The 14629-nt window shown below is 46.7% G+C and overlaps 1 protein-coding gene across 1 annotated transcript in view; it reads left to right on the forward strand.

Moving 5' to 3' along the window:
* The window catches only part of LHCGR (luteinizing hormone/choriogonadotropin receptor), a 444743-nt gene that overhangs the window by 408663 nt on the left and 21451 nt on the right, over nt 1–14629 (forward strand). The window contains exon 10 of the mRNA XM_063918688.1: nt 4503–4583. Within this exon, the coding sequence (XP_063774758.1) occupies nt 4503–4583 (81 nt within the window). The remainder of the gene's footprint in view (nt 1–4502; nt 4584–14629) is intronic.

Raw genomic sequence — 14629 nt, forward strand, 5'->3', positions numbered from 1 at the left:
CAAAAATGCTGGGATTTGAATCCCGGGATTGGATCCTCCAATCCCGGGATTCGTTTGTGCATGTGCAGTTTTCCCGGGCAGCACTGAGCACTAGGGGGGTCATTCCGAGTTGATCGTAGCTGTGCTAAATTTAGAACAGCTATGATCATCTTGCCTGACATGCGGGGGGACGCACAGCACAGGGCTAGTCCGCTCCGCATGTCAGTCCGCCCCCCCCCCCCCCAAATACAAAAGCATCGCACAGCGGCAATACTTTTGTATTTGTGGAGTAACTCCCAGCCGGCGCAGCTCCTGCAGCTGGCCGGGAGTTGATTGTCGCTGCCACTGGACGCAGTGGCTGCGTGAGACATCACGCAGCCGCCGCGGCCCACCCCCCCAATGGTCCGCCCACGCCCCCTAAACGAATGCTTAACGCCGCCGTCCAGCCCAGCGACTGCCTCTGTCTCAGAGGCGATCGCTAGGCAACGACGGCTGCCATGCACCGGCGCACTTCGGCGCCGGCGCATGCGTAGTTCCGACCCGATCGCTGCAACAAACTGCAGTGAGCGATCGGGTCGGAATCACGCCCTATAGCACTTGTCTCAGACGCTGCCTAGCTGTGCGACACAGGTAGCAGCAGGATACAGCTTAGGCGGGCAGCCAAAGACACACTGACCACGCTGGCGGCATTTCAAGTGTAGCGCCGGTCGCCAGCCAAATGGATCTGGCGAATCGGCACCCAATGAGGGAAGTGGCAGCAGCAGCGGCTCCTGATTGGCTGCAGGACTGCCAGTTCTGACTGACTGGCGGCCAGCTCTACATTTGAAATGCCCCCGTCGCTGTCAGTGTGTCTATGGCTGACCGCCTAATAGTAAGTACTGTACAGCAGTACAACCACCCACAATCATCACTCTCTACTCCCGCCCTCCCTCGCTGTTCCCTGCACCATTCCACCTTGCTCCCTACACGCACCATTCCTCCCTGCACCCACCCTCCCAAGCTGCTCCCTACATCCTCCCTGCTCCCTACATCCACCTTCCTTCGCTGCTCTCTACGCCCACCCTCCCTTGCTGTTCCCTACACCCTTCCTCACTGGCCTCCACATCCACTCTCCCTGCTCCCTACACCGATCCCTACTGCAATCCCGGGATTGAAAAAATGGCCCGGGATTGTCCTCTCTACTCAGGACCCCACATAGTTCACGTTTTCCAGATCATCTAGCAGGTGCACAGGTGTATTCATTACTCACTGATACATTTAAAAGATCCACAGGTAAAGCTGATTATTTCACTTCCAATTTTGTTGGGAAACCTGGAAAACATGAACTGTTTGGGGTCCTGAGGACTGAGTTTGAGAACCTGTGTTCTAGAGACATTTCTTGCAATATATACACATATAATAAAAAAGATGAACATTAAACACATGGTTCAATCAGTATTAAAACATGTTTTAAATGTTTCTATTATTCTTAAAAACATTCTTCTTATTATTATTGTGGTGCTGTAATTTAAAACATTTACTTTCTATGTTAAATTAACCACACTCACTTTTTTTTGTTTAGAGCATTCAAAATTTCCATTCACAGCATTGAAAGTGGAATGTTGATTTTTTTTGTGTGTTCTTTTTTAAGAAAATATTCTTTAAAATAAGCAATTGGTAATAAATGTAAAAACAAAAGTACTGTATCACTTTGATAAATTTCATGCTGTGTATTTCCAGTGTACAGTATATAGTACTGCAAACGGGTTGCAGTTATGTTACCGCCGATCGGAATCCCTGCGGTCAGCATGCTGACGCTGGAATCCCGAATACTCTGAATGCTGCCAGACGCGATGCCGACCCACAGGGACTATTCCCACTCGTGGGTGTCCACGACACCCATAGAGTGGGAATAGAACCTGTGGCTTTGTTGCGCTCACCGATCCCCCCCTTCCCCGCCGGAATTCTGCATCCAGGAACCCGGTGTCAGCATGCTGACCGCCGGTATCCTGGCCGCCAATCTCCCCTACCCATCCCCCCGCAAACCTGTAACTATATATACAGTATATAGCAGTTTTAATGCTATCCGAAAGGAATGACTAAGGGGCTGATTCAGGTTGGATTGCAGTGTGCGATTAAACCGCAAAAACTGAGAAAAAGATGCGGGCGCACGCGCAGCCCCTGTTCTGCACGTGCGCTCGCATCTTCTGCGAGGGGGCTGCAGAAAATGTGATTGACAGGCAGAGGCGGTCGCAGGGCGGCAACACTCCGTTTCCAGGGCGGAGACAGAGCGCTGTTGGGGCAGAGGCGGCCAAATGGGGGGGGGTGCGGCACGAACTGGGGCACACACGCATACGCCACAATAAGAAACATGGCGGCTGGCCGCCTGCGGGTGCTGCTAAGCTGCTCCGGCAAGAGCCATCCTTAATTTCTGCTAACAAGCAGAAATTGTGATGCATTTGCAATTTCTGCTTGTTGAAGGTTTGGGAGGCGGCGGTCAGTATGCTGGGCGGCCTTGCCCTGCGATGGGCGGGCCCCAGCATGCTAACAAAAGGATTGCACATTCTGATAATTAGAAGAATTTGCATTCTTTACTGAATTGGGCCCCAAGTTACGAAGTTGCAAAACTGATTTAGGTTTTAAATTAAAACTATAGAACTATAGAAATTTTAATTAGAAATTCAAATACAACATGAAAACTTTCACATTGCAGAGTAGGGTGTATAATGAAACATCTGGGTGGGCTAAATTCCTTTATCTGCTCATATTCTTCTGCCACAAAACGTCCCAATGACAATACCTCTCCAGCCACATTCTCATCCTTCCTCTTACCCACGATCAGGATACCAGGTTTACTAGTATTCCAATTAGCCTAGCTGGTCCGCCTGAAGCAGCTTTATGTGTCCTGTGAGGATAACCAGTACCTCCATGAGTTAAAAATTCACTTCTACTCCTTTCACACTGAGCGGAGAACCCAGGATATTGCCAGAGCAAGCCTGTGCGACCTGGGTTAGCTCAGTGTGAAAGGCATGACCCAGGTCATGCCTACAAGGCTTGCTGATTGGTGGGCTCAGGAACACTGGAAGATGACATCATCTCCAAGTGTCCTGTGGGAACAGCAAAAACCCGGGACTAACGCTGGGTTAGTACATCCTAAGCTCCGGCCTGACCTGTGACCAGTATCCTGGGTCGGAGTAGTGTCTGAAAAGGGATATTAGGCAAACTCAAATGTAAAGATGCAAGAGCGCCCTTACGTCACAAAATATACTTTAAATAAGCATAAATCACACAGACATAGGACTACAGTAAATAAATGCCAGAGAGCTCTCCTTATCATTCCACTTCAGCCACATCGTTCTCTCTGCCATCAGTAGTAGGAGCCAAGCCCAATGTTCTCTCGCTTTTGAAGGATTCACAAATAGCCATGGTTCAGGGGATTAGCAAAACTGGAACAAGATCACAAACCAGTCCAACAGGAGCAAAGACCAATAGTGGTCCTGTTCGAAGTAGAATGTAGTAAGATGTAAAACATCTCGGTCCAGGTCAAGATCTTCTCAATCATCTCCAGTCACTTCAACAATGTTCTCCCAACACCGCCAAGCACTTTCATCTATCACATGGTGGACAGCATAACGCTCTATCCAGTTCCCCAAGCCTGCTTCCTTGGCATCTTCACTTCAGTGCCATGCCATACATCCAGTCCCTTATGCATTCTTGCCTCATCTTCCTTCCAAACATTGCCAGAATACACCAGTTTCTCACTCGGAATGTAACCAAAACTGTGCAATGTCTTAACTACTACAATTTTCTCCTATCTGGTCTTTCCCTTGCCCATCTATTCCCTTTACCAACCATTCTGAAAGCAGTGGCTGAATTAATTTTTCTCTTCACATGCTCTGATTCATTGCACCACTCCACCCTACATACTTAACCTTTCCACTCTGCCTAACCTACACGCCTCCTTCCCTTTGATAACTAACTCTTCTTCCCACCTCTAAGACATCTCCCGTGCTGCTTCCCACTAATGGAAAGACTTGCCTGGTCTGACAACTCAAAACCCACCTCTTTGCTATTGCCAATTTCCAACCTCACCTGAGATTATCGGGTGTAGTATGGTATGCCGGCGGCCGGGCTCCCGGCAACCAGCATACGGGTGCCGGGAGGCCGACCGCCGGCATACCGACAGCGGGCTCGCTGCGCTTGTCACGCTATGGGCACGGTGGCGCCCTGCTATTTTATTCTCCCTCCAGGGGGGTCATGGACCCCCACGAGGGAGAAAAAGTGTCGGTATGTCGGCTGTCGGGATTCCAGCGTCAGTATACAGTGCGCTGGGATCCCGACAGTCGGCATACTGAAGACCACCTGAGACTATCTACTGCGTCCTCCTCTATTCCTACAGTATAAGCACATATGGTCTCTGCTGGACCCTCTCCCTCTAGACTTTATTTACTTGCAATGCTGACAGTCAAGTGCTACAGGGTTTGTGGCAAATAAATAGAATTGTAAATGGTTTTATTTTTCTTATTTTTGTCTTCTCCCTCCAGGTTAAATCCTCCCTTTGCCTATTTTGGAAACCTAACAAACCAATGTGATAATATGACACGGAGACAAATGAATGACTCAAAGTAAGTACAAGTGAGTCACTTGCGTTTTATTTGTTTCACAAGAATAACTACAAGTCAAATACAAAAATAAATAAATATACATATTTGAGATTAGTGGGTAGGAAGCACACAAGTCTTCATATTAAGTTTCTGCGTGATACATGCAGTCCAATGATCTAACGGCTACACTCCATGTACTGACCATGTCCCATGGCATACGAGATATATGCCATTGCTCTGTCTGTAAATGCAGCAGCAGAAGGTAATAGTGGTGTAAGACAGGCTCTACTAACGGTAGCCTTCTCTCATACCCCTTTCACATCGCAACATGGGTTTTGAACCCGGATCCAACCCGGGTCACATCGCCTGGGTTATTGCAGGGTTGGTGCCTTGGCACTTTAAGAGATCTTTAGTGTGTGCTGGCTCCTCCCTCTATGCCCCTCCGCAGACTTAGTCTAGGGAAACTGTGCCCTAGGAGACGGACATACTTCAAGGGAAGGATATATTAATCATAGGTGTTGTAATGCACCAACACACAACAACATTATAACAATAATAGTAACAATATGCATAACAGCATAGCTAACCATAACAAGGAAAGCAATGATATTACATAATCAGGATAGCAACGCTAATCAAATTCTAAGCAGGGACCGCTTCGCAGTCTCAACCAAATTATTAATAACAGTAAGCAGTAAGCAGGAACGAAGCACTGAGGCGGGCGCCCAGTATCCACTACGGGTTACGAGAAAACAAATTACCGGTAGGTATCAAATTCCTATTTTCTCTAATGTCCTGGTGGATACTGGGGAAGGTACTTAGTACTGTGGGGAAGTCCCAAAGCACCCAGAACGGGTGGGAGAGTGCGGAGACCCCTGCAAAACCGCCTGGTCAAACTTTAGGTCATCCCTGGCCGAGATATCGAACCGATAAAATTTTACAAATGTGTTCGAATCAGACCAAGTAGCTGCTCGGCCCAACTATAAAGCCGAGACACGCCGAGCAGCCAACCAGGAAAAGCCCACCGACCTTGTGGAGTGGGCCTGAATAGAAGTCGGAAGCGGCAGTGCTGCTGAAGTGTAAGCTTGCTGGATGGTCAACCTGATCCAACAAGCAATGGACTGCTTAGAAGCAGGCCGACCAATTTTGGTTGCATCATACAGGACAAACAGCGAGTCCGATTTCCTATAACGAGCAGTCCTGTTTACATAAATTTTCAACACCCTCACCACGTCCAAGGACCGTGGGGCAACTGAAGGGTTGGACAAAACTGGAACCACAATAGGTTGATTTACATGGAAAGCAGACACCACTTTTGGTAAAACTGCGGCCGAGTTCTAAGCTCGGCCCTATCCTCATGAAAAAATGAGATACGGGCTCTTATAGGATAAGGCCCCCAATTCTGAAAGACGTCTGGCGGAAGCTAATGCTAGCAACATGACAGTCTTCCATGTCAGATATTTCAAAGGCTCAAACCAGTCCGATTGGAGAAAAGCCAAAACCGTATTGAGATCCCATGGAGCTGTGGGAGGAACAAAATGTGGCTGTATGTGGAGAACTCCTTTCAAAAAGGTCTGCACCTCCGGCAACAATGCCAATTGTTTCTGGAAGAAAATGGAGAGAGCAGAAATCTGAACCTTGATAGATCCCAAACGTAGGCCCAAATCCACTGCTGCTTGCAGGAAATGTAGAAACCGGATAAGGCTGAACTCTAAAGGAGGGCAACTTTTCCCCCTCACACCACGAGACATATTTCTTCCAGATATGGTGGTAATGTTTAGACGTGACCCCCTTACGAGCCTGCATCACGATGGAGACCCTTTCTCTTCAAAATCTGCCTGTCAACTTCCAAGCCGTCAAACGTAGCCGCTGTAAGTCTGGATAGACGAACGGTCCTCGTTGAAGTAGATCCTTAATCAATGGTAGTGGCCATGGATCCTCCAGAGACAATGCCAGGAGATCCGCGTAAGGAGGAGATCTTTTAGGCCAATCTGGGGAGATCAGAATCACCTGAACTCTTTCCCTTTTTAGTACTCTTGGGATGAGAGGGATTGGAGGAAACAGATACACATACTGGTAAGACCACGGAGCAGTCAGAGCATCCACCCATCGCCCGCGGATCTCTCGTTCTGAAGCAGTAACGACTGAGTTTCTTGTTGAGATGGGATGCCATCAGGTCTATCTGTGGACAACCCCACCTGTGAATCAACTGCTGAAACACCTGGGTATGAAGGCCCCATTCCCCCGGATGCAGGTCGTGCTTCTCAATTGTCCACTCCTGGAATTAATATGGCCGATATCGCTCTCGGGTTTGACTCCGCCCAGAGAAGTATCTTTGATACCTCTCGCCCAGAGGAGTATATTTGATACCTCTCGCATTGCAGCCCTGCTTCTTGTTCCTCCTTGTCGGTTTATGTAAGCCACCGCCGTGGTATCTGACTGTACTTGGATGGCCAGATTCTGCAGGAAAGGGAAGGCCTGAAGAAGCGCATAGTAAATCACTCTGAGTTCCAGAATGTTGATCAGACGTTTTGCTTCCTGGCTTGACCACTTGGAACTGGACCCCCTAGGTCACCATGCCCCAGCCCCGGAGGCTGGTATCTGTTGTTAGTAAAATCCAAGACTGGACATTGAAACGCTGACCTTCCACCAGATGTGGTATCTGCAGCCACCATAGCAAGGCAATCCTTGCTCTCGGAGATAGTGTTATACACCGGTGCATGGGTAGGTGAGACAGGGCATGAAACCTGCCATATTGTATCGCCTCGTATGAGGCCACCATCTTGCCCAGCAAACGAATGCAGAGATGAATCGACACTTTCCGTGGTCTCAGCACCAAGCGGACCATGGCCTGAATGGTCAAGGCCTTGTCCATTGAAAGGAACACCTTCTGTAGTACCGTATCCAGGATCATACCTAGAAACTGGATCCTCTGTGACGGCTCCAGGTGGGATTTCTGTAAATTCAGGATCCACCCGTGATCCTGTTTAGAATTTGATTAGCGTTGCTATCCTGATTATGTAATATCATTGCTTTCCTTGTTATGGTTAGCTATGCTGTTATGCATATTGTTACTATTATTGTTATAATGTTGTTGTGTGTTGGTGCATTACAACACCTATGATTAATATATCCTTCCCTTGAAGTATGTCCGTCTCCTAGGGCACAGTTTCCCTAGACTAAGTCTGCGTTGACAGGCCAAAGGGTAGAGCCTGAAACTGGTAGTGTTGGTCCAGTACAGCAAAGCACAGGAATGCTTGATGAGGAGGCCATATTGGTATATGCAGATACACATCCTTGATATCCACGGAGACCAGAAATTCCCCCTCCTCCAGGCAAGATATTACTGCCTTTAGTGATTCCATCTTGAATTTGAATACCCGCAAATAAGGGTTCAAATTCTTGAGGTTTAATATCAGACGAACCGAACCGTCCAGTTTGGGAACCACGAAAAGACTCAAGTAGAAACCTCTTGCCTGTAGCTGAGTGGAGACTGGAACAATGACTTCTGTTGAAAGAAGTTTTTGTATGGCCTCTTGTAATGTAACTCTTGCTACAGGTGAAGCTGGTAAGCCTGACCTGAAGACTCTGTGAGGTGGTACTTCTTGAAATTCCAGGCAATAGCCCTGTGAAATGAGATCCCTCACCCAAGGATCCCTGCAGGACTTCCCCCACATGCGAGCAAAGTTCAACAATCGAGCTCCCACCTGAAATTTGCATCTCTGCTGGAGCCAACCGTCATGCGGTGGGCTTCGCAGAAGCAGAACCTGAAGGCTGGGTCGTGCTTCCGGTGGTTGCTGGTCTGCGGGATTTACCTTGAGATCCTCTAGCTGCATTGGAGGCACCTCTGGCTCTGCCTCTAAATCTGGCCACACAAAAGGAATGCAGTGTGGGTCCCGGATAGGGACGCCTGGCAGGGGGCGCAGCAGACGGCAAATATGTGGACTTACCCGCTGTTGCTTGGGATATCCACTTGTTCAGTTCCTCCCCGAACAAGGCCTCACCTGTGAATGGGAGATTTTCAACTCCCTTTTTGGAATCCGCATCCGCTGACCATTGTCGTTACCACAAGGCTCTTCAAGCAGAGACCGCCATAGCCATAGTACGGCCGTGAATGATGCTTAACTCCTTAACCGCTTCACACATAAAATTTGCCGCACCCTGGATAAGATGCATTAGCATGATGGTCTCATCTTGAGGCAGCGTATCAAAACCTGTAATGATAGTATCAGACCATTTTACTGTGGCTCTAGCAATCCACCCACAGACCACGGCAGGATGTTGGGCTACACCTGCTGCCATGTATAGTGATTTGAGAGTAGTCTCAATTTTGTGGTCAGTTGGTTCTGTCAGTGAAATAGCCCCTGGTACGGGAAGCACCAATTTGCGGGATAGTCTGGATACCGAAGTATCCACCATAGGCGGATTCTCCCACACTTTCCTATCTTCTGCAGGGAAAGGAAAGGCGTTTAGCACCCTTTTAGGGATAACACATTTTTTGTCAGGGTTTATCCATGCTTCCTTAGCTAGGGTGTTTAATTCTTTTGACACCAAGAAAGTGGCAGAGGATTTTGGCTTAACATTAAAATGCAATTCCTCCCCCACATCTGCTTCCGGCATAAGCAGCACTTCTCTGATAGCCTAAATAAGGGATTCCACCCCTGGGGTTAAGGAACCTTCCTCATCCACCTCTCCCTCTTCCACATCTTGAGACTCCATCTCAGAATCTGACTTTGATTTAAAAGTCTCCACCCACTCGGGCGCTCCGCTGCCACCCTGAGAGGGTATTGAGCACTGGGTACACCGCAGGGAACCTTGTGAGGCTGGTGTGAAAGGATGTTACATGAATTACATAATGGTTTGCTGTCAGTCATGTTGCTGTGTCACCACACAAATATATATACAGGTTGAGTATCCCATATCCAAATTTTCCAAAATACGGAATATTCCAAAATACAGAATTTTTTGAGAGTGAGACCTTTGGTTTGATGGCTCAATGTACACAAACTTTGTTTAATACACAAAGTTATTAAAATATTGTATTAAATGACCTTTAGACTGTGTGTATAAGGTGTATATGAAACATAAATTAATTGTGTAAATGTACACACACTTGGTTTAACGCACAAAGTTATTAAAACTATTGGCTAAAATTACCTTCAGGCTGTGTGTATAAGGTGTATATGTAACATAAATGTATTCTGTGCTTAGACCTGGGTCCCATTGCCATGATATCTCATTATGGTAGGCAATTATTCCAAAATCCGATATCTAAAATACTTCTGGTCCAAAGCATTTTGGATAAGGGATACTCAACCTGTATATGAAATGACCAGATATATATGTATATATATATATATATCTACATATATATTAAAGCCTTACAGCTATATATATCACCCCTATGCAGCAGTGACCTGAACCCAGGAATGGGGAGACACAGGGAGAGAATGGGACGAGCACACTCCCTCAGCTAGAGTGCACTCTGCTGGGTTATATATGTATGTAATGTTTGCAAAGTACAGTAAACTGCACTAGACAGCAGTAGCTGCCAATATTATGCTCCCCTCCGGTCTAAAACCCCACTTGGTACCAGTACTGTTGGTGGTTCTAGTGTATTTCTGAAGGAGCAGTGTTCAGCACCAGCCCTTTGTGAAAACTGGCACTGTTTGCTGCCTGGTCCCGCTCTCCGGGAAGCCCCGCCCCCTTAATGGCATGCGGTCCCTGCACTATTATACTGGCACGATGGCTTTTTATCCTATTTTTACCTTAAACAGCCCTTATTTTGTGTGCACAGAACCTCTGTATTAACAGCGGCGTGCTGCTGGTGTGGGCTCACCCTCTGGGAGTGTTAGATCAGGAGCTCTGTGTCTTGTCAGCGGGGATAAGAACCATTAACTCTGTAGGAAGTTGGTGCTGTTTGTCCCCCGCCTCGGAGTCCTACAAAGCAGGTACACTGGTTGCCGATAAAAAAATAAACTAAAAGAAATCTCTGACGAAAACTCTCTGGAGAGCTATAATGTGCACCCGGCTCCTTGGGCACATTTTTCTAAACTGATTCTGGGGAGGGGCATAGAGGGAGGAGCCTGCACATACTAAAGATCTTTTAAAGTGCCAGTGACTCCTGCGGACCGCTATATACCCTACAGTACTAAGTACCTTCCCCAGTATCCACTAGGACGTTAAGAGAAAGATATTTCACTCTAGACCTGACCTAAGAGTGAAAAGCTCTAGCATCCAAAGCGCACATCTGGCACCACCTTAAAGCAAAATCTGAGCAAATTTTATATGAGAATATAAAACAGACTTGTTTTAAAAAATGGTCTGTCCAACATCGGTTTACTTGAAAGTACTGATACCTAAAAGTTTTCTTGCAACACTTTCTAACTGCATACCTTTTTATTTATTTTTTTAGCCACAGTATCAAGTATACTTTTAAAGTGTATCTTTATATAAGCAAGTACAGTTGATAACTGTTATTGGTTTTGGAGGCAATATAGCTCTGATTTGGATAGAACTATAAAAACAGGGCCAGGGACTTCACTGGGACGGATGTGATACGTTTTGCAGTTAGGAACAGCAGTAGTCTTTCAAGTGGACTTCTACAAGGGTTTGGTATGTTCTGTCGACATTCATAATGTTGGTATTACTGGAATGTTAACAAAACGTTACTGGCGGGCCAGCGGTTACACACCTTGTTTGTTGGCTCCACTGGTGTCTTCTGGGTCCGGGGAGCCTGCTGTTGGTGATTTCTGGCTGATCCAGCAGCAGTTTCGGTGGTAACACCAACCAATAACCCTAACCTTCCTACAGCCTCTCCCTACCGATTATTGATTCAGTGTGTATTGTACATATAGAAAGGGAATATTAGAATAATCCCTAGGTGGCGCAAATAGTAAAAAGTCCAAAGAAATTACCCGTGTGGGCTAAAGTCCGTTCCTTTTCATACAAGTGAGTTCATATATGAATCCGTCGTCCAAAGATGATGTATGAAAAAAAACACAATATAAACACAAATGTTCAGTACAGTCTCTGTGGGTATTAGAGGAACAAAATGTACACCCAGGTTCCTTCGACTATTCAGTACTTGGGATGTGCAGTTCTTCTCGTAAGGTCCACCTCAGTGACTCGCATAAATGGACTGCTTACATGTGCTTACTTCTAAAACAATTGTATAAATCACATCAAGGTTTCTTTCACCCATACAAATGCAGTATCCAAAATAATCAAGCACCCACGAGTAGGTCTCTGGGTATATAGGATGCTCACGTGTATGCTTACTTCAAGGTGCGGTGTACTTTCACATCAAAGGTTTCTTTCGATGTTTTCCGCTGTCTTTCTCCTCTATTCCTTCAATTTTAATTATTACCAGCTGCCTATCGTCTTCCCAGCAGCAGCAAAGCTGTATTGTACATATGTTTTATTAAATATATTTGTAAAATATCACTTTTATTCTAATGTTAGCTCTGCCAATTGACAGCGCTGCATTTGTGCACTAGTTTCTTCCTCTCCCTACCTGTCCTGATTCTGAAAATGTTGACATGTTCCATTCAGATGTTGACATGTTCCATGTCAACATAATGACTGCATCATCTCCTCAAAATCAATGGAAACAAGAAAAGGTTTTGGTGCTACTAAAACCATCATAAGATGAATATCCTTAATGGATGCTTCACTTGAAGAAATCAAGGATATGTGGATAGTGTAGTTTCACAATACAATGAACATAAGACATCACTGCCCGCATAATTAAGGACAAGTCTGAAAAGCACAGAAGCGATTACAGGGAAGACTGTACCAGCCAATAAATCAGTAGGCGGCTTGAGGGCCGTTCAAGTAGACTAGTAGAGCATCCGGATGTTAAGCCGTTCGGTGCTACCGCCAGTATCGATAACTGGAACTGACCGCCAGTGGCTGAGCCAGTTGTATTACCCGGCTCCTGCTGCGTTAATGTTTTACACCCCAGTGATGTAGGTGGAAGTCACTGGGAGGGCTGAGCAGGGGAAGAGATGCAGTGATGTGAACTTGCCATGTCTCCACAAAGGACGCAATCTCGTTCTGACCCTGTGGCTCTGGCATGAGGGACCTGAGCCTATAAAAACTCAGGCTACCAGTGTCCACAAGGAGGAGGCGGCCATTACCTGGGGCCGTAGGAGGCAGGTCCCATAGTACTCTGGCATTTTCGGGGTGGAGGGGGGGTGCTCCTAGCCACAAGAGCAGAGTATACAAAATGGGAAAGCAGGGCCAAGGAAAGAAACTCTAAAGATAAGATACAGCCTTGAATCTTGCATTAGAACATCTAGAAGGAACACATGGGAAGAATGCTGATGCACTTTTAAGAGAGATCTCTCAGATTGCTGGACTTGGGACAGGTGTGGATTAAAAGATTGATAGTGTCTAGCTAGACATTTAATAGGTCGACACCAGATGGTTGACATTCAGTAGGTCAACTGGGTCAAAATGTCAACAGTTACATAGACTTACATTACACTGACAGGGTCAAAAGGTCGACACAAAAAAGGTCTACTCATATTTTTTTAACCCTTATCCTAAACCTCCCTCTAGTACCTAACCCTAACTGTGCCACTCTACAGCCTAACCTTAACCTTTCGCCAAGTGCCTTATCATAACTGTTCCATCTGGCAGTCTAAACTGCTCCCCCCCACCCCCCCATCCCAATAAACCTAAAAATCATGAAAATCATGAGTGGACCTTTTTTGTGTCGACCATTTGCATGTCAACCTTTTGACCCTGTCAACCTAAGTACATATTGCCCATTTAATTGTCGACCTTTTAACCCTGCCTAACTATTGACCATTTGGTGTCTACCTATTGACTGTCTATATTTCTGCAGCGGGGCACACTGCTATTCTACAGGGAATAACATCGGCGTGTAGAGTAGGATCTTGATCCGAGGCACCAACAGGCTAAAAGCTTTGACTGTTCCCAAGATGCTCACCGCCGCCTCCTCTATAACCCCGCTTCCGTGCACAGGAGCTCAGCTTGAAAGTTGGTGCCTGCAGTGCAGGCAGCTAACAGGCAGAGCTGCTCCAGCAGCCCTAAGAAGATAGAAGACTTCAAGGGCTGCAGCAGAGGCACTCTAGTGCTAGATATCATTCTGATATCTCCTGCTGCAGCTCCATCACCTCCCCCAGCTGCACTGTACACTCCCGCGTCCCTGGTGGCCGGGTACTTACAGCAGAGGTTCCGGTTCTTCACCCAGGGCACACACACTAACCGAAGTTCTCCGGGATCGCGTGTCCGAACTCAGGGAGGAGGTAAGAGGGTCCCCCAGGCGGGACCCGCTGGAAATCGTGATCTGGAGCGGCCATTAGGAGGTGGGCCGCGCGCGCTGGCGTGGATACTGTGGCCATACAGGGACCCCACTAGACCACCAGGGGAAGGGCACAGGTCGGATTAGGCTATAATCCATTTTATTAAGGCCCGCAGCACCCGGTGGTGAAGTCCAGCAAAGGGATACGGCTCTGGCCTCAAGCCCCTCCCCCAGCCCCTTGGCGCCATTTAGAGTAAATGTTCCCGCCCTGGAGCTGCATCTCTCTGTCTCCTTTACTCCCTGTCAGCGTTTGGGCGCCATTGCACACAGCTGCACTGATTCTGGGACTGCTGGGTGATGCCTCCTCTGTAAAGCCGCCTGCATCATCACCGCTGTGCATTTACAGAACACTTAAGTATTCTACATGTCGTTTAGACAGTGTTAGTTAAGAACAAGTGCATACTTCAGGGTTATTTAGTACAAGTACCCTGTGATATTCATCCAGTTTTTACTGTGCATTGATATATCTGTTTATATACACTGCTCAAAAAATAAAGAGAACACTAAAATAACACATCCTAGATCTGAATGAATGAAATATTCTTATTAAATACTTTGTTCTTTACATAGTTGAATGTGCTGACAACAAAAGCACACAAAAATTATCAATGGAAATCAAATTTATTAACCCATGGAGGTCTGGATTTGGAGTCACACTCAAAATTAAAGTGGAAAAACACACTACAGGCTGATCCAACTTTGATGTAATGTCCTTAAAACAAGTCAAAATGAT

This window comes from Pseudophryne corroboree, chromosome 4 (assembly GCF_028390025.1).
Source record: "Pseudophryne corroboree isolate aPseCor3 chromosome 4, aPseCor3.hap2, whole genome shotgun sequence".
Lineage (NCBI taxonomy): Eukaryota > Metazoa > Chordata > Amphibia > Anura > Myobatrachidae > Pseudophryne > Pseudophryne corroboree.